Source organism: Oncorhynchus gorbuscha, linkage group LG26 (assembly GCF_021184085.1).
Source record: "Oncorhynchus gorbuscha isolate QuinsamMale2020 ecotype Even-year linkage group LG26, OgorEven_v1.0, whole genome shotgun sequence".
In the NCBI taxonomy this organism is placed as follows: Eukaryota; Metazoa; Chordata; class Actinopteri; order Salmoniformes; family Salmonidae; genus Oncorhynchus; species Oncorhynchus gorbuscha.
In genome coordinates, this window is record NC_060198.1 from 14571638 (window position 1) to 14597745 (window position 26108).

The window sequence follows — 26108 nt, forward strand, 5'->3', positions numbered from 1 at the left end:
GCACGACAAAGCCTATTCCTCCTCAGGAAACTAAAAAGATTTGGCATGGGTCCTGAGATCCTCATAAGGTTCTACAGCTGCAACATTGAGAGCATCCTGACTGGTTGCATCACTACCTGTTATGGCAATTGCTCGACCTCTGAACGCAAGGTACTACAGACGGTAGTGCGTACGGCCCAGTACATCACAGGGGCTGACCCCAGCCACAGAGTGTTCTCTCTACTACCGCATGGCAAGCGGTACTGTAAGTCGCTCTGGATAAGAGCGTCTGCTAAATGACTTAAATGTAAATGTAAATGTACTGGAGTGCCAAGTCTAGGACAAAAAGGCTTCTCAACAGTTTTCACCCCAAGACATAAGACTTCTGAACAGGTAATCAAATGGCTACTCAGACTATTTGCATCATGTGCCCCACCTCCCTAACCCTCTTTTTACGCTACTGCTACTCTCTGTTGATCATATATGCATAGTCACTTTAACTATACATTCATGTACAGTGGGGCAAAAAAGTATTTAGTCAACCACCAGTTGTGCAAGTTCTCCCACTTAAAAAGGTGGGAGAGGCCTGTAATTTTCATCATAGGTACACTTCAACTATGACAGACAAAATGAGAAAAAAATCCAGAATATCACGTTTGCAAATATGGTGGAAAAAAGGTATTTGGTCACCTACAAACAAACAAGATTTCTGGCTCTCACAGACCTGTAACAACTTCTTTAAGAGGCTCCTCTGTCCTCCACTCGTTACCTGTATTAATGGCACTTGTTATCGTATAAAAGACACCTGTGCACAACAATCAGTCACACGCCAAACTCCATTATGGCCAAGACCAAAGAGCTGTCAAAGGACACCAGAAACAAAATTGTAGACCTGCACCAGGCTGGGAAGACTGAATCTGCAATAGGTAAGCAGCTTGGTTTGAAGAAATCAACTGTGGGAGCAATTATTAGGAAATGGAAGACATACACAAGACCACTGATAATCTCCCTCGATCTGGGGCTCCACGCACGATCTCACCCCGTGGGGTCAAAATGATCACAAGAACGGTGAGCAAAAATCCCAGAACCACACGGGGGGACCTAGTGAATGACCTGCAGAGAGCTGGGACCAAAGTAACAAAGCCTACCATCAGCAAGGGCATTGAAGATGAAACATGGCTGGGTCTTTCAGCATGACAATGATCCCAAACACACTGCCCAGGCAAAGAAGGAGTGGCTTCGTAAGAATCATTTCAAGGTCCTGGAGTGGCCTAGCCAGTCTCCAGATCTCAACCCCATAGAAAATCTTTGGAGGGAGTTGAAAGTCTGCGTTGCACAGCAACAGCCCCAAAACGTCACTGCTCTAGAAGAGATCTGCATGGAGGAATGGGCCAAAATACCAGCAACAGTGTGTGAAAACCTTGTGAAGACTTACAGAAAACATTTGACCTCTGTCATTGCCGCCAACAAAGGGTATATAACAAAGTATTGAGAAACTTTTTTTATTGACCAAATACTTATTTTCCACCATAATTTACAAAGAAATTAATTAAAAATCCTACAATGTGATTTTCTGGATTTTTTTACTCATTTTGTCTGTCATAGTTAGACTTAAATGTAATGTAAATGTAAGTGTACCTATGATGAAAATTACAGGCCTCTCATCTTTTTAAGTGGGAGAACTTGCACAATTTGTAACGGTTTTGACTTGTTATTATTTATAGGGGTGCCAGGTAGGTCGTGCCTACCAGAGAAAACATTAGTTTCTCCTTTTGGTTTGGGAGGGAATGAGTCCCATCTGGTCCGTCAAGTCTACACCAATACAAATGACTTATGTAAAAGTCAGGATGGAAATAAACTTTTCATAAACCCTTAAAACATTGGAAAGAACTTCAAAAACAACTATATTATTTTGCGTGGGTTGTATTAGCAACACCAATGATTACACACACACATATAATAATATCACAATGAGTTCTGGTTCTTCCAGAAATGTCCTATACCTCGGGCCTAAAAAGAGTCCAGCCCGGTAAAGGAGTTCATGGAACTTAAGTGACTTCTGTCACGCAATGTTTGTCCGTTCATTCAAGTGTAGCGTCAACCCAGTATTAATCATACAATCAATATAATAATTATTTTACCACAGAACTTTAAAGCGTATCAACTCTTACTAAGTCCTCAACTACAACTAACTACATAAATCATCACAGTATACCTCACATCAAAACAAATGAAATACCGTATACAAAAAGGTTGTAGTCAGTCGGTCAGTCGGACAATCCAATCCGCCAACAGATAAGGCCACGAAGAACGGAGAGGTGCAGTCCACGGACGCAAAGAGTGGATCCGATCCTGGGTAATAAACTCTATTAGGCTACAAAACACACGTTTAACGGCAACAAAACAAACGGAATAGAGAAGCTTCGAAACTGAGGGAGGAACACATCCTCATTCACGTCTCCATCACAACCCCACTTTTGCGCAGCTGATGCTGGCTATTTAATAGGGCATTAAAGGGAAAGCGCCCGATTGGAAGGAGCTGCACTGAGACGGTTCAGAAAAATTCAGGGCCGTCACAAATTAGTGGCTGACTAAATACTTTTTTGCCCCACTGTACATACTACCTCAATTGGGCCGACCAACCAGTGCTCCCGCACATTGGCTAACCGGGCTGTCTGCATTGTGTCCCACCACCCGCCAACCCCTCTTTTACGCTACTGCTACTCTCTGTTCATCATATATGCATAGTCACTTTAACCATATCTACATGTACATACTACCTCAATCAGCCTGACTAACCGGTGTCTGTATGTAGCCTCGCTACTTTATAGCCTGTCTTTTTACTGTTGTTTTATTTCTTTACTTACCTATTGTTCACCTAACACCTTTTTTGCACTATTGGTTAGAGCCTCTAAGTAAACATTTCATTGTTAGGTCTACACCTGTTGTATTCGGCGCATGTGACAAATAAACTTTGATTTGATTTGAATTAGGTCATTATTGTGGAGTAACTACAATGTTGTTGATCGACCCTCAGTTTTCTACCATCACAGCCATTGAACTCTGTAGCTGTTTTAAAATCACCAATGGCCTCATATTAACATTACATTTACATTTACATTTAAGTCATTTAGCAGACGCTCTTATCCAGAGCGACTTACAAATTGGTGCATTCACCTTATGACATCCAGTGGGACAGTCACTTAACAAATCCCTGAGCAGTTTCCTTCCTGTCTTGTAGCTCAGTTCAGAAGGAAGATTGTATCTTTGTTGTATCTGGGTGGTTTAATACATCATCCACATAGTAATTATTAACTTGACCATGCTTAAATAGATCTTCAATGTCTGAATTGTTATTGTTACCCATCTACCAATATTTATGAGGCTTTCGAAAATCTCCTTGGTCTTTGTAGTTTAATCTGTGCTTGAAATTCAATACTTGACTTAGGGACCTTACAAATGTTGTATGTATGAGGGACAGAGGAACGGGTAGTGAGTTGATGTACATTGTTATGTGATTTGTTAAGCCAAATTGTACTCCTGAACTAATTTAGGCTTTCCTAAACAAAGGGGGTGAATAGTTCATTTGTAAACTGTATCATTTTCTTTTCACTTTGACAAGTAGGGAGTTTTTTTTTCTTTAGATCAATGACAAAAAAATCACAATTAAATCCATTTCTATCCCACTTTGTAATGCAACACAATTTTTTTTACATCTATGGTTGGTGAATGCTTATGATAAGTCTCATGTAGCAAATTAGTCATTACATTTTTTGTTGATCAAATTTGACACACTCATTGACTTCCATACAAAAATTCCTCACATCATGGTCTTATTTTTGTGAACAGATTTTGGGCGGAGTAAACCCTCTTCCTGTTCAGTTTATCCCAGTGTTACATCCAAGGTATGCCTTGCTTTAACCTGTTATATATGTATCCCAATTGCATTTAAAAGTAAGTGCAGGTGTTCACATCAACAACAAATGATAATTAAACAAACCAAAGAAATATACTGGTCAACTTTATTCTTTCTACATACATTCTATTTTGGTGTACTTTGTGAAAAATGAGGCTGATGAGAACTAATTGTTACACACCATGGCTACATTTACACAGGAAGCTCAATCATGATATTTTGACATTGGTCATTTTTTACAATTGGTTAATAATTGGGCAAAAGCTTAGAGTTGGGCTGCCTGTGTAAATTCACCCTATGTAACTCAATGTATTGTTTAAAGAGTGAACGATTAGTGTGCGAAAAGACACTTTGGGGGGGTCGTCATCTGACATGGCTTCTCATTCAACACTCGGAGAAGTAGCTAGAGGCATCCGTCATGACACATTCCTTCTGGAAGAGCAGCTTAAACCTATAAGGATCATTAAAACAATATTAATGATTACATCAGAAAGCGCTTCCATTTCCATGTTCAGTTACACCCCTAGAGGTGCTCGCAAAAAAAAAATCACTCAAGGACATCCTAAAGTGACATTCTAATATCATTTTTTCCACACGTTTAAACATTGAATGCCAGCCCATTTCAACTCAACATGACGGAAATAGAATAGATTTCTGTTTAAAATTGAAAACACACATTTTGCATTTGAATAACTTACATTCTCATTAAAGCCATTTTATGATCCCTGGGCCCACTTTCCCTGTTTAAACGTAAAAAGGACAATCCAAAGGTTAGTAAGAATTGCTGCACTTGCATGCGGTATATTAACACAATAAGAAAATGGAGAAAAAGCATCAACCTCAAAACCAAACACTTACACTGTCTGTTTGATCATCTCCACACAGTCCAAGTCGTCACTGATGTCGTCGTCAATCAAATCTTGAGAGAGAAAAAAAGGCGCAACAGGGATACACCACTGACTCTCGAACAAGCCATTTGAATAAAAATAAAAAACTCAAGATCAAATCTAACATCCAACTACTCTATTAAGGATCTTGTTGTGTTATTTGTCAATATTTCGTTTCGATGGGACACATTTATTGAACTCACCACTGCAGTTCATCTGGCAAAGGTTCAGAGACGGAGTGGAGCCGCTGGCACAGATCACACGGTCGCTCAGCTGAAACAAGCCGTAGAGGGTCCACATGGTCTCTTCTTCGCTGGAGTCTTCTTTGCTGGAGTCTTCTTTTCTGGAGTCCTCTTTGCTGGAGTCTTCTTTTCTGGAGTCCTCTTTTGATGGGCTGAACTGATGACTTTCAGTGGATGAATCCCCGTGAGAATCCCCAGCGTGTCTCTTACCCCTCCTAGGAGGGTGCTCCGGGTGGGTAGGACGGGTCGGGCGGTTATCATCCTTAGCAGGGCGGGTAGGGCTGTCATCATCATCCCTCCAAGGAGTCACAAAACTGGTGTTGAAACCTGTGGCCTTCTCTACGTGGCAGACGACTGGAAGAGGCAATGACAATTGAGAGTTACTTTACAATCGGACTCCTAGGGGCCGATTTCCCATACACAGATTTAGCCTAGTCTTGGAATAAGAAGCCATTTCAATGAAGAATCTCGAGAAATGTTTCTTAGTCCAGGACTAGGCTTAATCCGTGTTCCGTGAAACCAGCCCATAGCATTTAAGAAATTGTTCCGATTGTTGAATGAAAAAAATCATTGAGTTATGTTATGTAACTTACCTTTTGCCACAAAGTCCTTGTTTGTCAGATAATTCTCTCTGGCTTTCTCAGTCAGGTTGAATTTGAAGGCCGCCTCCTCCAATAAGCTCTTCAGCTCACATTTTGAGAGGATCCGTCCCTCAGACAGACTGGGAACCATCAAGACGGCTACAGCCAACACCAGCAGCATCTGCATCTTCATGTTGTCTCTGTCTGGTCTTTCCTCAATTGTGAGGGGGAATACGAGAGTTGCACAGTAGATATACTCTTGGCGCCCTAGCCCCTTGAGAGTGACCTTTGGCTAAGACTCGTTCTTCTCTCCTTTAAAAAAAATCTAAGGTAAGGCAATACATCTGGCTCTCTGAAATGGGTCAAAGGACTACCTAAAAGATCCACCCAGTGTTGTGTTTCACCATTCGATTCAGGCCTCTAGGAAAATGTGTTACAAATGGCTGTTGGATGGTATCACAAAGGGTTTTCCTTTGTGTGACACCTGAGAAGTAAGTTGGGCATTAATTAGATTGACACACACAACAATTCTCACGGGTATCTCATGACCACGACTGAGAATTAAAGATCAGCGTCTCTTCATTTTCATGTTCTGACGGGTCACATGACACCAGCCCAAGAGTAATACGAGACCCATGAATGTGGTTTGTTTTCATGCATTGTTTTCATGTGTACTGCTCATGTAAGGGATACCGTGTTTGCAGACAGATAACTTGTCTGGAATAAACAACGAAAGCTTACAAGGACAATCACATAACTACTAACATTCAAATTGAACTCTGCGGGTATACGAAAGATAATGGGGGAAAAAGTAGGACATGTTACAAGTACAGCTCTAGGGAACAACAAAGGCAGCAAGATGGCATCTGTTGGTTTCAGCTTCCTTATTCCTGGCAGTTGCAGGATAGGATATTGTCTATTGGTCTGTGCTAACCCATTGAAGTTGAAACGTAAAGTGGGTAAGGCTAAGTGTTTAGGTTAGGGTTAGGTTATGGTTATTGTTATGTTTATTGTTAGGGTAAGGGTAATGGTAGGGGTAGGGGTTACGGTTAAGGTTAGGGTTTATGGTAGGGATGTCCTAAGGATCCCGCATAGCAATGACCGTTGTCTATTAGAGGCCTTTGTCAACTTTGTTCGAGCATCATGGTCTAACATCCTCCATAGCACTCCATCTAGGCGATGGGCAGCACATACAGTTGAAGTCTGAAGTTCACATACACCTTAGTCAAATACATTTAAACTCAGTTTTTCACAATTCCTGACATTTAATCCTAGTAATAATTCTCTGTCTTAGGTCAGTTAGGATCACCACTTTATTTTAAGGTTGTGAAATGTCAGAATAATAGTAGAGATAATGATTTATTTCAGCTTTAATTACTTTCATTACATTCCCAGTGGGTCTGAGACAGGTGTAACTGAGACAGGTTTGTAAGGCCTCCTTGCTCGCACACGCTTTTTCAGTTCTGCCCACAATGTTTCTATAGTATTTAGGTCAGGGCTTTGTGATGGCCACTCCAATACCTTGACTTTGTTGTCCTTAAGCCATTTTGCCACATCTTTGGAAGTATGCTTGGGGTCATTGTCCATTTGGAAGACACATTTGTGACCAAGCTTTAACTTCCTGACTGATGTCTTGAGATGTTGCTTCAATATATCCACATAATTTTCCTTCTCATGAAGTCATCTATTTTGTGAAGTGCACCAGTCCCTCCTGCAGCAAAGCACCCTCACAACATGATGCTGCCACCCCCATGCTTCACGGTTGGGATGGTGTTCTTCGGCTTGCAAGCCTCCCCCTTTTTCCTCCAAACATAACAATTGTAATTATGGCCAAACAGTTATATTTTTATTTCATCAGACCAGAGTACGATCTTCGTCCTCATGTGCAGTTGCAAACCGTAGTCTGGCTTTTTTATGGCGGTTTTGGAGGAGTGGCTTCTTCCTTGCTGAGCGGCCTTTGAGGTTATGTCGATATGGGACTCATTTTACTGTGGATATAGACATTTTTGCACCTGTTTCCTCCAGCATCTTCACAAGGTCCTTTGCTGTTGTTCTGGGATTAATTTGCACTTTTCGCACCAAAGTACGTTCATCTCTAGGAGACAGAACGTGTCTCCTTCCTGAGTGATATGGCGGCTGTGTGGTCCCCATGGTGTTTATACTTGTGTACTATTGTTTGTACAGATGAATGTGGTACCTTCAGGCATTTGGAAATTGCTCCCAAGGATGAACCCGACTTGTGTAGGTCTACAACTCTTTTTCTGAGATCTTCTCTGATTTCTTTTGATTTTCCCATGACGCCAAGCAGAGTCACCTAGTTTGAAAGTAGGCCTTGAAATACATCCACAGGTACACCTCCAGTTGACTCAAATGATGTCAATTAGCTTATCAGAAGCTTCTAAAGCCATGACATCATTTTCTGGAATTTTCCAAGCTGTTGAAAGGTACAGTCAACTTAGTGTATGTAAACTTCTGACCCACTGGAATTGTGATACAGTGAATTGTAAGTGAAATAATCTGTCTGTAAACAATTGTTAGAAAAATGACTTGTGTCATGCACAAAGTAGATGTCCTAACAGATTGCCAAAACTATAGTTCGTTATCAAGAAATGTGTGGAGTGGTTGAAAAAACAGTTTTAATGACTCCAACCTAAGTGTATGTAAACTTCCGACTTCAACTGTATTTGCTAAGTGGACCTGAAAGTAGAAGGTGGAAAATCCCCTGTTGAATGTTGGTTGCTCATTCACACAGTACTCCGAGGAATGCGCTTTGGCCCATTTCCCTGGAAGGTGCAGAGCCTTCCCGTAATACACACGTAAAATAACATATTTTTTTGTATTAATATTGATATGATCAAGTAGCTAGGTAGTATAGAAATAGAGAGGAAGCCTTCATTGAAAAACAACTTCTAACTTGATTGACACGTCACATTTGAGTTTGTGTACTAATCTAACACGTCAAAATTACATTTGTGAAATCACACTAAATTTGACCTGCTTATAGTATGTAACAAGTAAATAGCAACATTTAACATAAAGTGGTACCTCGAAGGAGATGATATGAGGACCAAATCACCCCAGTCACGAGTCTTCATAAAACAGGCGATGTCATCACTTATGTCATCATCAAGTAAAGCTTGAGGGCCAGTCAAACAAATCAAATGACATGTCATTTCTCACATGCTTTGTGAACAACAGGTGTAGACCAACTGTGAAATGCTTACTTACGGGTCCTTTTCCAACAATGCAGAGTTAAAGATAAAATACATTTTAAAAACTGACATAGTGACAAAAGGAATAAATACACAGTGAATAACAATAATGAGTAAAAATAACAGAGCTATATACAGGGAGTACCAGTACCGAGTCAATGTGCAGGGGTACAAGGTTATTGAGGCAGCTATGTACATATAGGTTGGGATAAAGTGACTAGGCAAAAGGATAGATAATGGACAGTAACAGCAGCGTGTGTGTGTGTGTGTGTTGCCAATATGCTGGGGTGTCAGTGTAAGTATGTGTGAGTGTGTGCAAGAGAGTCAGTGCAACAATGCAGGTCCTGGATGCCATTTGATTAGCCATTTAGCAGTATTGTTTAGCAGTCTTATGGCTGTTCAGGGTCCTGTTGGTTCCAGACTTGGTGCACTGGTACCAAGGTAGCAGAGAACAATCTATGGCTTGGGTAGCTGGAGTCTTACAATTCTTAAGGACTTCCTCTGACAAGGCCTGGTATAGGGGCCCTGGAGGCAGGAAGCTCGGCCACCACCCTCTGTAGCGTTTTGCGGTCGGGTGCCTTGCAGTTGCCGTACCAAGCAGTGATGCAACCAGTCAAAATGCTCTCAATGGTGCATCTGTAAAACTTTTTGAGGGTCTGAGGGCCCATGCCAAATCTTTTCAGCCTCCTGAGGGGGAAGAGGCGCTGTCGTGCCATCTTCAGAACTGTGTGGGTGTGTGTGGACCATGTTAATTCCTTAGTGATGTGGACACAGAGGAACTTGAAGCTCTCAACCCACTCCAATACAGCCCCATCGATGTGGTTGGGAGCGTGCTCACCCCTCCGTTTCCTTTAGTCAACGATCAGCTCCTTTATCTCACTGATGTTGAGGGAGAAGTTGTTGTCTTGGCACCACACTGCTAGGTCTCTGACCTCCTCCCTAAAGGTTGCCTCATCATGGTCAGTGATCAATCCTGCCACCATCGTGTCGTAAGCAAACTTGATGTTGGAGCCGAGCTTGGCCTCGCAGTTGTGGGTGAACAGAGAGTACAGGAGGGGACTAAGCACACACCCCTGAGGGGCCCCCATGTTAATGGTCACCATTAACATGGCAGCCCGTCAGGAAGTCCAGGATCCAGTTGCAGAGGGAGGTATTCAGTCCGAGGGTCCTGAGCTTGGTGATGAGCTTGGAGGGAACAATTGTGTTGAATGCTGAGCTGTATATCAATGAGCAACATTCTTACATAGGTATTCCTTTTGTCCATGTAGGTGAAGGCAGTATGGAGTGCAATCGAGATTGATTCATCTTTGGATCTGTTGGGACAGTATAATAAGTGGAGTGGATCCAGGGTATCTGGAATGATGGTGTTGATCAAGGGTGTCTGGAATGATGGCCAGTCCTCTTCTGGCTGTGCCGGGTGGAGATTATAACAGAACATGGCCAAGATGTTCAAATGTTCATAAATGACCAGCATGGTCAAATAATAATAATCACAGTAGTTGTCGAGGGTGCAACAAGTCAGCACCTCAGGAGTAAATGTAATTTGGCTTTTCATAGCCGATCATTGAGAGTATCTCTACCGCTCCTGCTGTCTCTAGAGAGTTTAAAGCTGCAGGTCTGGGACAGGTAGAACGTCCAGTGAACAGGTCAGGGTTCCATAGCCGCAGGCAGAACAGTTGAAACTGGAGCAGCAGCCCGGCCAGGTGGACTGGGGACAGCAAGGAGTCCTCATGCCAGGTAGTCCTGAGGCATGGTCCTAGGGCTCAGGTTCTCCAAGAGAGAGAGAGAGCGAAGAAAGAAAGAAAGAAAGAGAGAGAAAGAGAGAATTAGAGAGAGCATACTTAAATTCACACAGGACACAGGATAAGACAGGAGAAATACTCCAGATATAACAGACTGACCCTAGCCCCCCGACACATAAACTACTGCAGCATAAATACTGTCATTGCCAACAAAGGGTATATAACAAAGTATTGAGATAAACTTTTGTTATTGACCAAATACTTATTTTCCACCATAATTTGCAAATAAATTCATTAAAAATCCTATAATGTGATTTTCTGGATTTTTTTTTTCCTATGATGATGATGAAAATGATGAAAATTACAGGCCTCTCTCATCTTTTTAAGTGGGAGAACTTGCACAATTGGTGGCTGACTAAATACTTTTTTGCCCCACTGTATGGGAGGCGCCCTATTTGTGACTTGGGGCGCGTCCCTCTGTTCAGACATTGCTGACGCCTGATGAATCTTACAAAGTCTGGACAGGTATTTAAGTATCATATAATCACATCATATGTCATAGCAATCTGTCAGTCGATGACATAGTCAATGATGTGGAACGCAACCATTGGTTAATGCATGCAACATCTGACCAGGGGAAGCAACCAATTGTCTGCTTATTGCCCCCGCCTCGACCAACAAAAAAATTGCCAGTGAGTTGTTTCCCTCTGGGACTCCTGTTCCGTGGGGCATGGGCAATAAGCACACCAGAGTGGCCCCGCCCTAATCAGAAAAAAATGAGGGGGTGTCTTGCTTTCTCTACAGTCTCTACTTCAGAATTCTTCCCTGTTGTTAGCTAGTGATAGCAAAGATTATTCATTATATTGACAAGATTTCAAGAAACCATTCTGACAATGAAAATACATGTCCTCAAAGATGGAAAGCAGATGGGAGGAGACAAGATCAGGTGGGACCATTCTAAGCAATGAGACGGCAGAAACGCGTGTGAACAGGTACAAGTCGTTTTTTGAAAGTTGCCGAATGCGTCTGTAACAGTGTTATATTGGTGATTCCCCTTGCCACTTTATTGTTAAGTCATGGGGTTTTGGTTTGAGTTTGTCTTGCCTTCACCTACCCAACATGGCATCTTATTGGCTGGTTTGCGTAGCTTGCTTACGAGGGGGAATGTTCCAGTTAGGATCGTCCCAGTGAACAAGCACCAAACCAGTGGTAAATTGTTGGTTGCAAAGCACTGTACATCAAAAGTGATTTTTATACTCTCAAGTGATGATTTAAATGTACAATTTATATCAAATTGTTTGTAAATGTTATTCGAACATAACACATAAGATGCAGCGGTTTTTGGAGAATATTTGTTGTGCATTTTGTTGTAAAGAATTCCCGCCAGTACTCGCTAGTAACTTACTGTGTCTGGTGGGGGGGGTTCATATATTTGTACAGTGCGTGAGTGCAGAATTGGATGGTGAGACGTGCAATTTTGTGCCGTTCCTAACAGGTACATTGTTAAAGATATTATATTGTAATTGTATTATTTTGGTAACTACCCCAGTGAACAAGCACCAAACCAGCGTGCGTGAGTGCAGAGTTGGATGGTGAGATGTGCATTGCATGACGTGTCATTTTGTGCGGTTCCTAACAGAATAAAGCTACATGACTGGTGCTACATATTGGAGTTCCGTGTCGATGACTGATTGTACACAACGCAAGAAGAGTACTGTTACACGTCCACTTATATCAGTACATTTGTAACAACCTAAACATTATTATTATATTACTCTATTTGATCAAATAACCCTCACGTAATTTGATACTCTCTCATAGACTTTCCTGCAAAATAATCTGTTTATCTCGCAGGGACAGATTTTGGGCCGCGTTAATCCTCTCGCTTCGCCTCTTCCACTCTGGTGATAGCTAGTGATAGTGATGCACAAGCCAGGCCTATTTGAAACATTGTTATCTACTGGCAGCATTTACCAGCCAGAATCAGAAGCTTGAAAAAATCCATTAAAAAAAAGCTTGAAAGTCCATTTGAAAACCCCCCAATACAAAATACAACTGAACATCATAATATGATATTTGATTTCGTTTTGCAGTCAAATATGGTAGTTTCAGTATAGTTTTACAAATGTTTTTCTTAATTATTTTATTCCAGTTTACTATATCATTTTTTCCAATTTTAGTTTAAGTTTTAGTTTACTATAATGACCTTGGTGAAGACACTAGCCAGCTGGTCAGCGCAAGCTCTAAGTACTCGTCCTGGTATTCCGTCTGGCTCCGCAGCCTTGCGAATGTTAACCTGTTTAAAGGTCTTACTCATATCGGTGCGGTCTTTAGTGCCAGCATCGGTTTGTGGTGGTAGATAGACATTTACAAAAAAATACAGATGAAAACTCTCTTGGTAAATAGTATGGTCTGCAGCTTTGGTTCTGTTCAATTAGTCTGTTCAAGTCCACGAACACTCACCTCAATGTACAATATATGAATAACCAATCATACATTATATGTTAACATTATGCTAAATAGGTTTATGGCAGAAGGATTTCTTTTGCTCACCACTGCACATGGTCTGGCAGAGATTGACAGATCAAGTAATCAAAGCACAGGCAATCTGATCGCTCTGCTGGAGTAGACCATATTTCCATTTAAGTCCATTAGCAGATGCTCTTATCCATAAGGATTTACAGAGGCAATTAAGGTTAGTGCCTTGTTCAAGGCCACATCGCCAGATTTTTCACCTAGTCGGCTCGGAGATTCAAACCAGCGACTTTTTGGTTACTGGCCCAACGCTCCCAAGTGCTAGACTACCTACCGCCCGTACATAGAGACTCATGGGTATGGCCATTTGTATTTAGTTGTGTTTTCTCCCCGGGTTGTGGATGGCTCTCTTTTTTTCCCCCACCTCCTTTTGACTCGTCGTCGCTTGCGTCTTCCTCATAACATTCACTTTCTGGCTTATCGACATCTGCATTCCGACTTTCCTTTGCGATCTGAGTTTCGCCGCTTTCGCTCTCCGTCTTTCTTCGTGGCTTTCCTTCGACTTTGAGTCTCTCTTTGGCCAGTCATTGAACGGCCTCCTGAACAATGGACGTCTGCATTTCACTGAAGGTTTCACTCTGAGCTCGTTGTGTTTTCCCTCTGTCTCGTCGTTGGCATCTACCTCTCTGTGAGAGGTTGGCTTGACTTCTCTCAGATCCGTTGTCTCTCTGACTCATGGCTACCATCTTCCTTGTTTTCGGGTCCTTTGAATGGTATCTTGTGGCCTCCAGCTAAACGGTGGGTATCTGGCCCTCATGACAGGTCTCTCTCTTTGGCCAGGGTGCCTATTCGTCGAAGGGACCTTGTCTTTCACCACAGGGTTATGTCGCAGAATACTGTAAGATAACTGGAAAAACCATGTCATGTCAAATCAAATCAAAATGTATTTGTCATATTTGTCATGTTATGAGCAGAAAGGAAACATAGAAAGTAAGACCAAGACCATTAGATATGTGAAGGTTTACAGCAATGCTACATTAATAGGTAGTCATGGACCCCAAAGACAGGTCTTGATATTTGAAGTGATCTTCGGGGTAACTTCAATCGACAAACTTCATTACAAAAGAATTGGCCAAGATGTCATCCGTTGATGCCCTTTTCATGTATTTTCTTTGCCTGACTTTTGAGGGCTGCTTCCTCCAGTTTGGTCTTCAGCTCACATTGGGAGAGTTGCCGCCCCTCAGACAGCCTGGGGACCACCAAGGCTGCTACGGCTAATTACACCAGCAGCTCCAGCTTCATGTTGTATCTGGGTGATCTGTTCAGAACAGTGTGATATGCTGTGAACCAAGTATATAGTATCCTGTATTGAGGTTATAATGCGGTCGTCTGCACCATATGCACAGCGGAAATGTACACTGAAACAATAACATTAAACAGCATCATATTACGGCTTTAAATACCTCCCAGGGTTCCAGCTGATGAAATAACTTTACTGTTGTAGACAAATACAATAATGAAACCTGAGCAAATCGTTCAAGGAGTTGTCAACAAACACTCACATACCTCATTGTTTATAGATGTATTGTCAAATGGCTTGGAAATAAACCCCACAAAGAATATATTACAAGCCATCATTGGGAGGGGGGGGGACTACTGCTTAATTTAAAAAAGAACGAAACATCAGCCCTGCCACTTGATATTCTGTAGTGCTAACGGATGCAAGGACTGACAGTCCACTAGGTCAATGTGATAGTTTTAACCCTGTTTTGCATGGCCAATGTTTGTAATGGTGTTTTTCCTGCCTTAAGGCTATGGAGTGTTCAGAACAAACAGAAAACCAGGAACATTCCCAGGACATTAAATAACATTCCCATTAAGTTAGGGTTTTATCTAACATTCGGATGATAATATTCCAAAAACTTTGAAATATTGTTTTGGATTTTGTTCAGAATTTTAAAAAATGAAACATCCTTAGAATGTTCTAACATTCACTCAAATGTTGTGCACAACATCTGTAAAAAGCACCACAGAACATTCCCCTAATGTTCTTATTGGGTTTCCAGGTAATGTAATAAGAAACTGGGAACCGTCTTTCAACATCAGGCAAATGTTTTATAAAAACATTGTATAATCATCAGCACAACTGGACCGTTTTGTGTTATTATAACTTTTGGGGCAACCTAATGAATGTTCTGGAAACGTTCACAGAACCAGTTTTGGTTTGCTGGGTTGACTGACATTTTGTCATTATCATTACAGTTGCTCCCATTCTCCAGCATCCCAGCCTCAGCACTCAGTGGCTTTCTTCAGCGTGTTTCTTTGGAGGCTGTGCTGTAGTCAGTGGGATTTATAAGTAATCAGAGGCAGAATGGCCATAGTGGAATTATGGCAAACGAGAGATGGGCTGGTCCGTCTTTAGCCCAGTGGGCCTGTCTAAAGCAGGGATTTTGTGCAGAATTACCATTATTTGGCTAATATTGGGCTGATTTCTGCTCCCAGTCAGTTATCAATTGATGAAGAATCAAGTTATGCAACGTGTACAGATTTCTTTGTTAATCATGCTTTCAAAATGACAAAATTGTGATTAGAGGAACCACAAGATATTTGAATCAGTGCACAGGATATATTTTTCTTAGGCATGTGTTATGGGATTTTTATGAATAATGACTAAATTATGTATACATTTAGCTTAGAACTATAACTAAACAGAATACTACCCTGTCACTGTGTGAATGTATGAATCTTATTATAATCATAACACTGAATATAATGTGTGTAGTTTTAGTCAAGAATTAGAATAAGGACTTTCTGTTCCTTGTTAGAAACGAATGGACCATATGGAATACTGTGTTCCTTACAGGACATTCTGTCCCTACCCAGGGAGGGGAGAGACCTTGGGATTGTATTAGATTGTCTGCCACCTGTTAAACAATGTGAGAAGGCTTGTGAACTATATTTCCATTGTATCTGAGAGGAGAGACATTTATGATGAAATGTGAGGTATATAAACCAATGTACATGGTATTATGACCAGAGCTCACGAGAATAAACGCTATTGGCTAATTTTGGTGGCTGGTCTCTGTCCATTGTATGCAAATAAGAACCTTATAAATTCTTAGAAATGGACAGTGTTTTAATTGAATTGGTTAATGAACACATAAGAACTAAATTCATCTAACAGTATGTTTGTAATTTGTTCATGTTATTGTTACCCCCATTTAGTTTTTTTAAAGCCCCAACATCCACTGACCCAAGGCTCATAACATGTTCTGTTAATCCCCACTGGGCACACACTAGTTGAATCATCGTTGTTTCCACATCATTTCAATGAAATTACATTAAACCAACATGGGATAGACATTGACTCGGTGGTTTAAAGTACTTAAGTAAAAACACTTTAAAGTACTACTTGAGTTGTTCTTTGGGGTATCTGTATTTTACTTTAGTATGTATATTTTTGACTACTTTTACTTCACTAAAGAAACAAATGTACTCTTTACTCCATACATTTTCCCTGACACCCAAAAGCACATGTTGAATGCTTAGCAGGACAGGAAAATTGTCAAGTTCACACACTTATCAAGAGAGCATCCCTGGTCATTCCTATTGCCTCTGATCTGGCAGACTCACTAAACACACATGCTTCATTTGTAAATGATGTCGAAATGTTGGAGTGTGCCCCTGGCTATCCGTCAATAAAAAAAATCAAATGGAGCCTTCTGGTTTGGTTAATAAGATATTTGAAATGATTTATACTTTTACTTTTGATACTTAAGTATATTTAAAACCAAAAGCTTTTAGACTTTTACTCAAGTAGTATTTTATTGGGTGACTTTCACATTTACTTGAGTCATTTTCTATTAAGGTATCTTTACTTTTACTCAAGTATGATAGTTGGGTACTTATCCCACCATGTTGTTGAATTGATGTCTTTACCCAGTGGGTAGCTTCTTTTACATATCTCATTTCGTACCACGATCATCCCTCCAAATAATGACAACTTAATAATACATGTTGGGTTTCATTTCTTTGAGATTAAAATTGAATACTTAATTTAACAGAATTGTATTAATTAACCCAAGCAAATCAGGTATTGGCATATAGAAAATAATACACTGGAAACCAAAAGTCTTTATGATAATTGTATGTATTTTTGTTTGTGAAAAAAGGAAATGTTGTTACCAAGCAACAAAAGAGACATTTTCAACAAAATGGCATCTGTTAGATTTAACTTCCTTACTCGTGGTAGTTGGACAGTTGAAGGAGAATATGATGCTGTTGCCTAATGTCTGTAGGAGGAACTTGTTGTCCCAACATAAGGGATAACGGCTCAAATAATTCCTAGCACGCCATCTAGAGGTAATAGAAAGTAGCATATTTGTGAAGCTTATAGCAGAAGATAAGAGTTGAGAGAAAGAAGGAAAATGCTCTGTTAAACAGTTGTTTGCAAAGTGCTCATAGTACTGTTAAGTGGTTGGTCACACTCAAAGTACTCATAGTACTGTTAAGTGGTTGGTCACACTCAAAGTACTGTTAAGTGGTTGGTCACACTCAAAGTACTGTTAAGTGGTTGGTCACACTCAAAGTACTCATAGTACTGTTAAGTGGTTGGTCACACTCAAAGTACTCATAAGTGGTTGGTCACACTCAAAGTACTCATAGTACTGTTAAGTGGTTGGTCACACTCATAGTACTGTTAAGTGGTTGGTCACACTCAAAGTACTCAGAGGCTTGCAGCTTGGCACATTTCCATGGGAACTTCAGAGCCTTCCTGTAATACACAAATTAAAATGGTTATTATTTTGTTATTGTATATTTTTCTGTCAATAATACAGCTTGCTTCAAAGTTGTACAACGGCTTAAAAGACTATTTACCGTACAAAAGTAACCATTTATGTTATTGCATTTTGAATGTCAAATTTCTATTGAATTAGATTGCATTAATTAAGGCCCAAATCACACCTCTTTTGTGCTGTCAGGGGGCTGCTTCACTCTAATTCATGTTTTATGGATCAAGATCTGTGTGACATCAATGTCATTGTCCTCACTATTCACTAGTACTGGCAGTTAACTTACATCCAGGCACCAGACTTCATAAAGCAGGCAATGTCATCACGGATGTCATCATCAACGAAGGCTGGAAGGGCAGAAACACAGTCATACAGTCAGTACAGTTCCCGTCAATTACCTAAGGCCTTTGTGTGCACTTTGCAGGTACAGTATTTTAGCCCTGCACCTTGAAAATGTTCACTAATGTAGGACTAAACAGAGTGAGTGTGATTACAGAGAAGTGAGAGGTTGATTACGAAACCCACTAGTTCTAATCTCTTGTCTTTGTTCATGACACAAGAATAATCCATCTGTTTGTTTGTCCATTCATTCATTTATTCATTCATATACTCAGGACTAGGTTGGTCACAAGGCTGGTGTTTAAGACAGACTTTGGGTCCAACCTGCTGATAACTGGACCAAACAAGTCAGAGTGAGAGCAGGAAATGGAGAGATAGAGCGAGATTATATATTTGGAAGTTTTAAAACAGCAGTACCTGGAGGTGTGTTGTTGAACACCAACGTAAGGGTTTGACATGATCACAAGCCTGACGTTCATTCATTCACTCACTCACTCACTCACTCATGTAGGCCTATTCATTATTTCATTCATACATGTACTGTACATACATACATGCAGGCATTTGTTGACATTCTGTTAAACAGGCTGAGGAAGGAAAGATGTTCGTACTCACAGCTGCACTCTGTCTTACAGAGATTGAGAGAGCGAGTGGTGTTGGAGGAGACGCAGGCGAGGCGATTGCTCAGCTGGAAGAGACCGAAAAAGCTCAAGGACAGGGTCTTGATCGGCTTGAATGGCTTGCGCTTCGGCTTATGTGGCGGTGGCTTGCGGTTCTGTCCGGGACCTCTGAACTGCTTTGGGATGTATCTCTTCTTCCTGTTCCCCTCTCTCTCTTTCGGTTCCTCTACTACTTGCTCGTCCAGCTCCACCTCTAACTCTTCCAGGTTCTCCTCGTCTAGCTCATCCTCGTCTTCATCACCCTCATCCTCATAGCCGCAAAACTCTTCCACCTCAGCCGCTTTGCTTTCTTGCGCCTCAACTTTGTCATGTTCTTCCTTTTCACCAGCGGACTCCTCAGCCTCACGTTTGTCCCTTCCTATTGCGGGACTCCCTGGTCTCGTCCTCTTCCCTTCATGCCTCTCTGATCTTGGGCTCACTCCCTCTGTTTTCCCGCTAGGTTTGGGTTTCATTCCCCCAGGCTTTCCTGTAGGTCTAGGCTTGTCCTCTTCTCCCTCAGAACTGACTCGATCTTCCTTTGACTCAACATCTCTACCTGGACGTTTGTGCCCAAACAGTCTCACAGGTCTCCTGCTGATGGGGCGCCTTTTTGATTTATGCAGGAAAGGTTTGCGCAGGACAAGGTTGGTCACAAGGCTGGTGTTTAAACCAGACTTTAGGTCCAAACTGCAGATAACTGGACCAACCAAGTCACAGTGAGAGCAGGAAGAGAATAGAGGGAGAGATTATATATTTGGACGTTTTAAAGGGGAAGTTCAGTATTTTACTTGATTTTTCCTCACCCTGAATGTAGTCTATAAGATAAAACAAAACATGGATTACAGTTTGTCTTTAAACAACCACTAAAAACTTCCGCTAACCTTAGGCACCGCTGGCTAGGGGCAACCATGCAATGTTTTTATTTTAAATGGCCAAATCACCTTTAATTAACTTTAATCAAATAATTGAGTTTATTTGATTTGGCCATTCAATTTGGTAAATTGCCCCCGTTGATTTTAGCTGAAGTTTGTAGTGGCTCTCTAAAGAAAATGGCCCATAGACTACTAGGGTGACGACCCCTTTAACATTAAGTTGTAAAATATTGAACATCCCCTTTAACTAAATTTGAGACCTTTTTCAGTGACATTGATGTTTTATGCTCTCACACCACCTTTAAGTCATCTTTCGAAACTCACACAAACACAATAGGCCTACATAGAATTCACAACCCACTTTTGGCCAAGGCGTTGTCCAGTTCGACTCCCTTTGCTGCAATTATCTCAGTCAGATTGAATTGGTCAGCAGCCTCAGTCAGTTTGGGCTTCAGCTCACATTTGGAGAGAAGCAGTCCCTCAGACAGGCTGGGAACCAGGGCTGCTACAGCCAACACCACCAGCAGCTCCAGCTTCATGTTGTCTTTGGGTGATCTGTTTAGAATGGTATGGAAAGATATAGGATACAAATATACATGATTATCCTACAAAGAGAAGCTGTAAGGCTGTTCTGAAGAGTTGAAGAGTTCCATTCCAAAACACTATACAACACATTCGGAAAGTACTCAGACCCCTTCCCTTTTTCCACATTTTGTTACAGCCTTTCCCTCAATCTATACACAATAACCCATAATGCCAAAGCGAAAACAAGTTTTTAGACATTTTTGCAAATGTATTATAAATAATAAACAGCAATACCTTATTTACATAAGTATTCTGACCCTTTGCTATGAGACTCTAAATTGAGCTCAGGTGCATCCTGTTTACATTGATTATCCTTGAAATGTTTCTACAACTTGATTGGAGTCCACCTATGGGAAATTCAATCAATTGGACATGATTTGGAAAGACACACACCTGTCTATATAAGATCTCACAGTTGACAGTGCATGTTAGAGCAAAAACAATAAACCATGAGGTCGAAGGAATTGTCCGTAGAGCGCCGAGACAGGATTGTGTGGAGGCACAGATCTGGTAAATGGTACCAAAAAATGTCTGCAGCATTGAAGGTCCCCAAGACCACAGTGGCCTCGATCATTCTTAAATGGAAGAAGTTTGTAACCACCAAGACCCTTCCTAGAGCTGGCCGCCCTGCCCAACTGAGCAATCGGGGAGAAGGGCCTTGGTCAGGGATGTGACCAAGAACCCGATGGTCACTCTGACAGATCCCCAGAGTTCCTCTGTGATGGGAGACGTCTGGAGGAAACCAGGCACCGCAAATCACCTGGCCAATACCATCCCTAAGGTGAAGCATGGTGGTGGAAGCATCATGCTGTGGGGATGTTTTTCAGCAGCAGGGGCTGGCGGACTAGTCAGGATCGAGGGAAAAATGAATGGAGTAAAGTACAGAGAGATCCTTGATGAAAACGTGCTCCAGAGCGCTCAGGACCTCAGACTGGGGCGAAGGTTCACCTTCCAACACGACAACGACCCTAAGCACACAGTCAAGACAACGCAGGAGTGGCTTCGGGACAAGTCTCTGAATGTCCTTGAGTGGCCCAGTCAAGAGCCCGGACTTGAACCCGATCAGACATCTCTGGAGAGACCTGAAAATCACTGTGCAGCGACACTCCCCATCTAGCTTGATAGAGCTTGAGAGGATCTGTAGAGAAGAATGTGAGAAACTCACCAAATACAGGTGTGCCAAGCCTGTAACGTCATATCCAAGAAGACTCGAGGCTGTAATGGCTGCCAAAGGTGCTTCAAAAAGTACTGAGTAAAATGTTCTGAATATTTATGTAAATGTGATTTTTCCATTTTTAGTTTTTGTATCAATTTCTAAAACCTGTTTTTGCTTAGTCATTAGAACAAGGCTGTTAACCTAACAAAATGTGTAAAGTCAAGGGATCTGAATACTTTCCGAATGCACTGTATAAACCAATTCTTCACATTTGTGTTTTTTCATCAGAAATTATTGCTTACAGTATATCCATTTTCGGAAATGTTGGTAAATGAGCTTTTATTGTTTTAAAGAACTTATGAAAAAGATGGATGTTTTTTCACCGTCTAATCATGGTGCGGTGTTCAATGACAGACGTGTATTTGTTTGAAATCTATCACTTGACGGTTTCATTTCAGAGAGGCAAATAATCATCTTTTGTTGCAAAATGCTATATATCCTTCTCACAGGAATAAGTAGTACTGCTGGGGTTTTACACAGTCAAATGTGATAAATAACTACATTTAAAAAAAATAAAGATCTGTACAAATTATATATTTGTGACGTCAATATATAAAACAAACTTAATAAATATGATAATAGGAGATCTGTATGTAAAATATTTACATTTCACCATTTAGCAGATGTTCTCATCCAGAGCGACTTACAGTTAGTGCATTCATCTTAATTAAGATAACTAGGGGAGACAACCACGCAACACAGTCAAATATACAGGATACAAACATTCAATTCCAGCTTAACAGTATGTAGCATTTTTGCAACAAAACCCATTTGAATACACATCTCAAATCTATTAATAAAACATCTGAGAACAGTAATATTTTACACACACACACATGAAGGTACCTACAGGATATAATTTTGGAATGAAACTCTTCAAGTTCACGAGACGCTTTACGTTGTTGTAGGCAAATAAGATGAAACCTGAGCAGATAATTTGAGGATTTTTCAACCGACACTCCTGTATGTTTCAAAATGTATTGTCAATTGTACGCATAGTGTATTCCCCATAACCAATGTATTTCAAAGCTATCACCGCGAGGGATGAAAACATGTACCTTTTCATTTATTCTTGTATTTACATTCTAAAATGTATATTTATTTAGGTATTTACGTTTGTATATATCTGAGCTAGCAAATCGGCGATGTTGTGAGAGACCTCAATTACCAAAACACACATTTTCTCAAAGTATTTCCATATTTCTCAAAGTACCTCTACAACCATAATATTTACTTTTTTTTCACTGAACATTCAACATACAATAACTCAATACAGGTCAAAACAATGAGTCCGTTCAATAAAAATGCCCTTACCAGTCGTTCAGGTAAGCGAGGAACAGTGTTCAGTGGAAAATAACACAGCTGATCAAGCTGTACCTACTCCTCTGTGTCTGACAGACAACACATCAGAGTTTTTATACGGGAAGGATGGGTAAAGCAGGACGGGTAGCCAGGTGAGCCAATTCTTCACATTTTGTTCTCAGGCCATTGGGTAATAACCCATCACGTCAGCAAAGTCATGGAAAGTACAGTATGTACACAGACACTGTAGATCTTAATTACAAAGGTGGGAGTGAAGCTTAGGCATTAAAGGGCAAGTCTGCGTTAGCATAATGAATGAGGAGAACAATGACATGAAGATGATGCAAACTCTAACCATCACTTTAAACCAGGATTGGTAAGCAGTAGTGGGCTACACCTGACAGGATTCTTGTCATAATTGACATTACTATCCATCTGTGTTTGTGGTTTAGGTTACTAACACTTTGGTCCATCCAAGACCAACTGTGACCTGTTCAAATGAACTTCACACAATCAAACATTCCACAAACACATGATCCGATGATAGTACTGTGTATTACACAACTGAACACAATGAAAACACATGTTTGCAATGTGTACCACACTAAGCATACATGGTTAACCAGTTAGCTGGCATTTCAATTTTTTTGTATAGTCATTGTGATCACCTGATTATGTCAATTACTGTGGGTGTCGAGATGAGAACTCAAGACTGAAGCTATAACAACGTGTAAAATGAGCCCCATCCTTCCTGCCATTTAACTCACAATACCATGAATGGAAAGCATAACCAATCAAGCAAGTACTTAAGATGCCATCCTCTTTTCTTTGTCTTTCTTTGCGTTTTATCAACAAAGCGTTGAGAAATGTGATTCTGTATGCAGTAACCAAACACTATGGCCCCCCTACACACTCAGATTGTACAAATGATGTGTAACTCACTTGAGACAACGGGTGTGTAAACATTTTTGTGCGGACAAACTCTCCATTGTATCACAAACACACTGTCTCAAACGCGTTGTACAATCTGTGTGTACACGGCCTATTTTTCAGACAATCCAGGCTCATGTCTTCCTATCAGGTTCACTGGGTTTGCGTAATGTCCTGAGCTGATCAGAGGATTTCGGTAGTCGCTTAATAAAGGCACATATGTCACGTTTGCTTGTTGAATAGTTTCAGTCTTTGTTGTTACTCCATTCTTTTTTTAAAGTGCCAAACATTCAATGGCCCAAGGGCCATAACATTGTACTTCCTTATAGTTTTGATCTTTTGTTTCACACCAGTATCATCCCTCCAAATAATGATTGTTGCCCTAAATGAGTACCCGAAGAAACTTTGCAATGACAGGAATGTTTCGTTTTGTGACAACTTTGATTTGCTGTGGGAGCAACTAGCACTTTTTAAAAGAGACAAGATTCACCCTAACCGCAGGGCTTCCAGGATTATTTCCAGCAACATCGCAAACTGTTTTAGAGACTGACAGACAGGGTCTGGTAGTGCTCCACCCTAAGCAACATCAAACTGTTTTAGAGACTGACAGACAGGGTCTGGTAGTGCTCCACCCCAAGCAACATCAAACTGTTTTAGAGACTGACAGACAGGGTCTGGTAGTGCTCCAGTCCTCCCTGGCAGACTAAGCAACAGAACTTGGAAACCATATCAACTCCCGTAGAAATGGCTCTATAGTTATTGTGAGCAGTGGCGGATTTAGGTATAGGCGACATGGGCATCTTGCCGGGGGTGGCAGGGGGCGCCCACACAAAAAAAATTGGAATGGTGTCATTTACGCCATCGGTTTTCTATCGCTCATTTGCGCGTCACGTCAATGATATCATGTTACCGTGTGGGACTGTGGGTCAATTAACCTTGTCGGAGTGGGCACCCTGATTCTAGTTTGTGAGCTAGGCAGGCTACTGCCTGGGAAGATCTCCCACTCAGAAGTACAAGATGGGGGGGGGGGTTGACCTCAGGTCACCCCACTGGAAGCCCGAGGTAGGGAGAGTGGGGGCATCTATCTAACACAGTACTAATGCAATTACTCTGGCTCCCCAATGGTGGAACAAACTCCCTAACAATTTGTACAGTACTAATGCAATTTAGTCAAAGTGGTTGTTCCACTGGATGTCACACTACGAAATGCTACCAAATAAACCACAATTCATTCATAATACTGTGAATATATAGTTTCACAGACATATAGCTTTTTCTGGTTTGTGCCGAAATCATTAAGAATAATATAAAACCAGTCAGCACACCACCAAGGTAAATTGGTTTCGTCTTGGGAGGGAGCCATGCAAGCTAGAACCGCCACTGATTGTGATTAACCTCAAATCAAATCAAATCAAATTTTATTTGTCACATACACATGGTTAGCAGATGTTAATGCGAGTGTAGCGAAATGCTTGTGCTTCTAGTTCCGACAATGCAGTGATAACCAACAAGTAATCTAACTAACAATTCCAAAACTACTGTCTTATACACAGTGTAAGGGGATAAGGAACATGTACATAAGGATATATGAATGAGTGATGGTACAGAGCAGCATACAGTAGATGGTATCGAGTACAGTATATACATATGAGATGAGTGTGTAGACAAAGTAAACAAAGTGGCATAGTTAAAGTGGCTAGTGATACATGTGTTACATAAGGATGCAGTCGATGTTGTAGAGTACAGTATATACATATGCATATGAGATGAATAATGTAGGGTAAGTAACATTATATAAGGTAGCATTGTTTAAAGTGGCTAGTGATATATTATGTTCCTCTAAATCCGCCTTCTACAGAGTTTATACAAACTGTCATCTTCTACCATTCTGATAGATTGGAGACTTTCAGAAAACATGGTTGTAACGTTAATTTATTTGTCGTTCCGTTGGTTACCTTGAGACTGATGCCCTAGTGGCAGAGTGGCCCACACATTGAATATGGCGCTTTTAAATGTTAGAGCAATCACTCGAAAACCATTATTGTGAATGACCTCATTACTGAGTGCAAAGTTCATTGCATGTTTCTCACTGAAACATATGAGTCTTCAGATTGTAGTGCCGCCCTTAATTGAAGCCTCCCCCGGACTACAGCTTTTCATACTCAGAAAAGGGAAAAAGGGTGGGGAGACAGCCACTATTTTCACTAATGCTCTCAGCTGCAAGGACATTTAGTTTGGCGACCGAGTCTTTTGAGTATCATGCCGGCTGAATGCATGACGCGGGATGGGAGCCTGTTGAGCCAACCGAGGAAAGAAAACCTCTCGAGCCAGCGAAGGCGTGGAAGCCTGACGAGCCAGCTGAGGCATCCCCGGTTCCT

The 26108-nt window shown here is 41.1% G+C and overlaps 2 protein-coding genes across 2 annotated transcripts; both read right to left on the reverse strand.

Annotated features, from left to right (window-relative positions):
- Positions 1-3983: 3983 nt before the first annotated feature.
- On the reverse strand, positions 3984-5840 carry LOC124016530. The gene is made up of 5 exons (XM_046332114.1): positions 5618-5840; positions 4986-5378; positions 4754-4814; positions 4594-4635; positions 3984-4346 (listed from the first exon to the last, which is right to left on the reverse strand). Exons 1-5 carry the CDS (start codon positions 5796-5798, stop codon positions 4280-4282), a joined length of 744 nt encoding a protein of 247 aa, XP_046188070.1. The 5' UTR covers positions 5799-5840; the 3' UTR covers positions 3984-4279.
- An 11328-nt stretch (positions 5841-17168) lies between these two features.
- On the reverse strand, positions 17169-22969 carry LOC124016502. The gene is made up of 5 exons (XM_046332071.1): positions 22813-22969; positions 20059-20252; positions 18782-19522; positions 18114-18174; positions 17169-17808 (listed from the first exon to the last, which is right to left on the reverse strand). Exons 2-5 carry the CDS (start codon positions 20234-20236, stop codon positions 17694-17696), a joined length of 1095 nt encoding a protein of 364 aa, XP_046188027.1. The 5' UTR covers positions 20237-20252; positions 22813-22969; the 3' UTR covers positions 17169-17693.
- Between the last annotated feature and the right edge of the window lie 3139 nt (positions 22970-26108).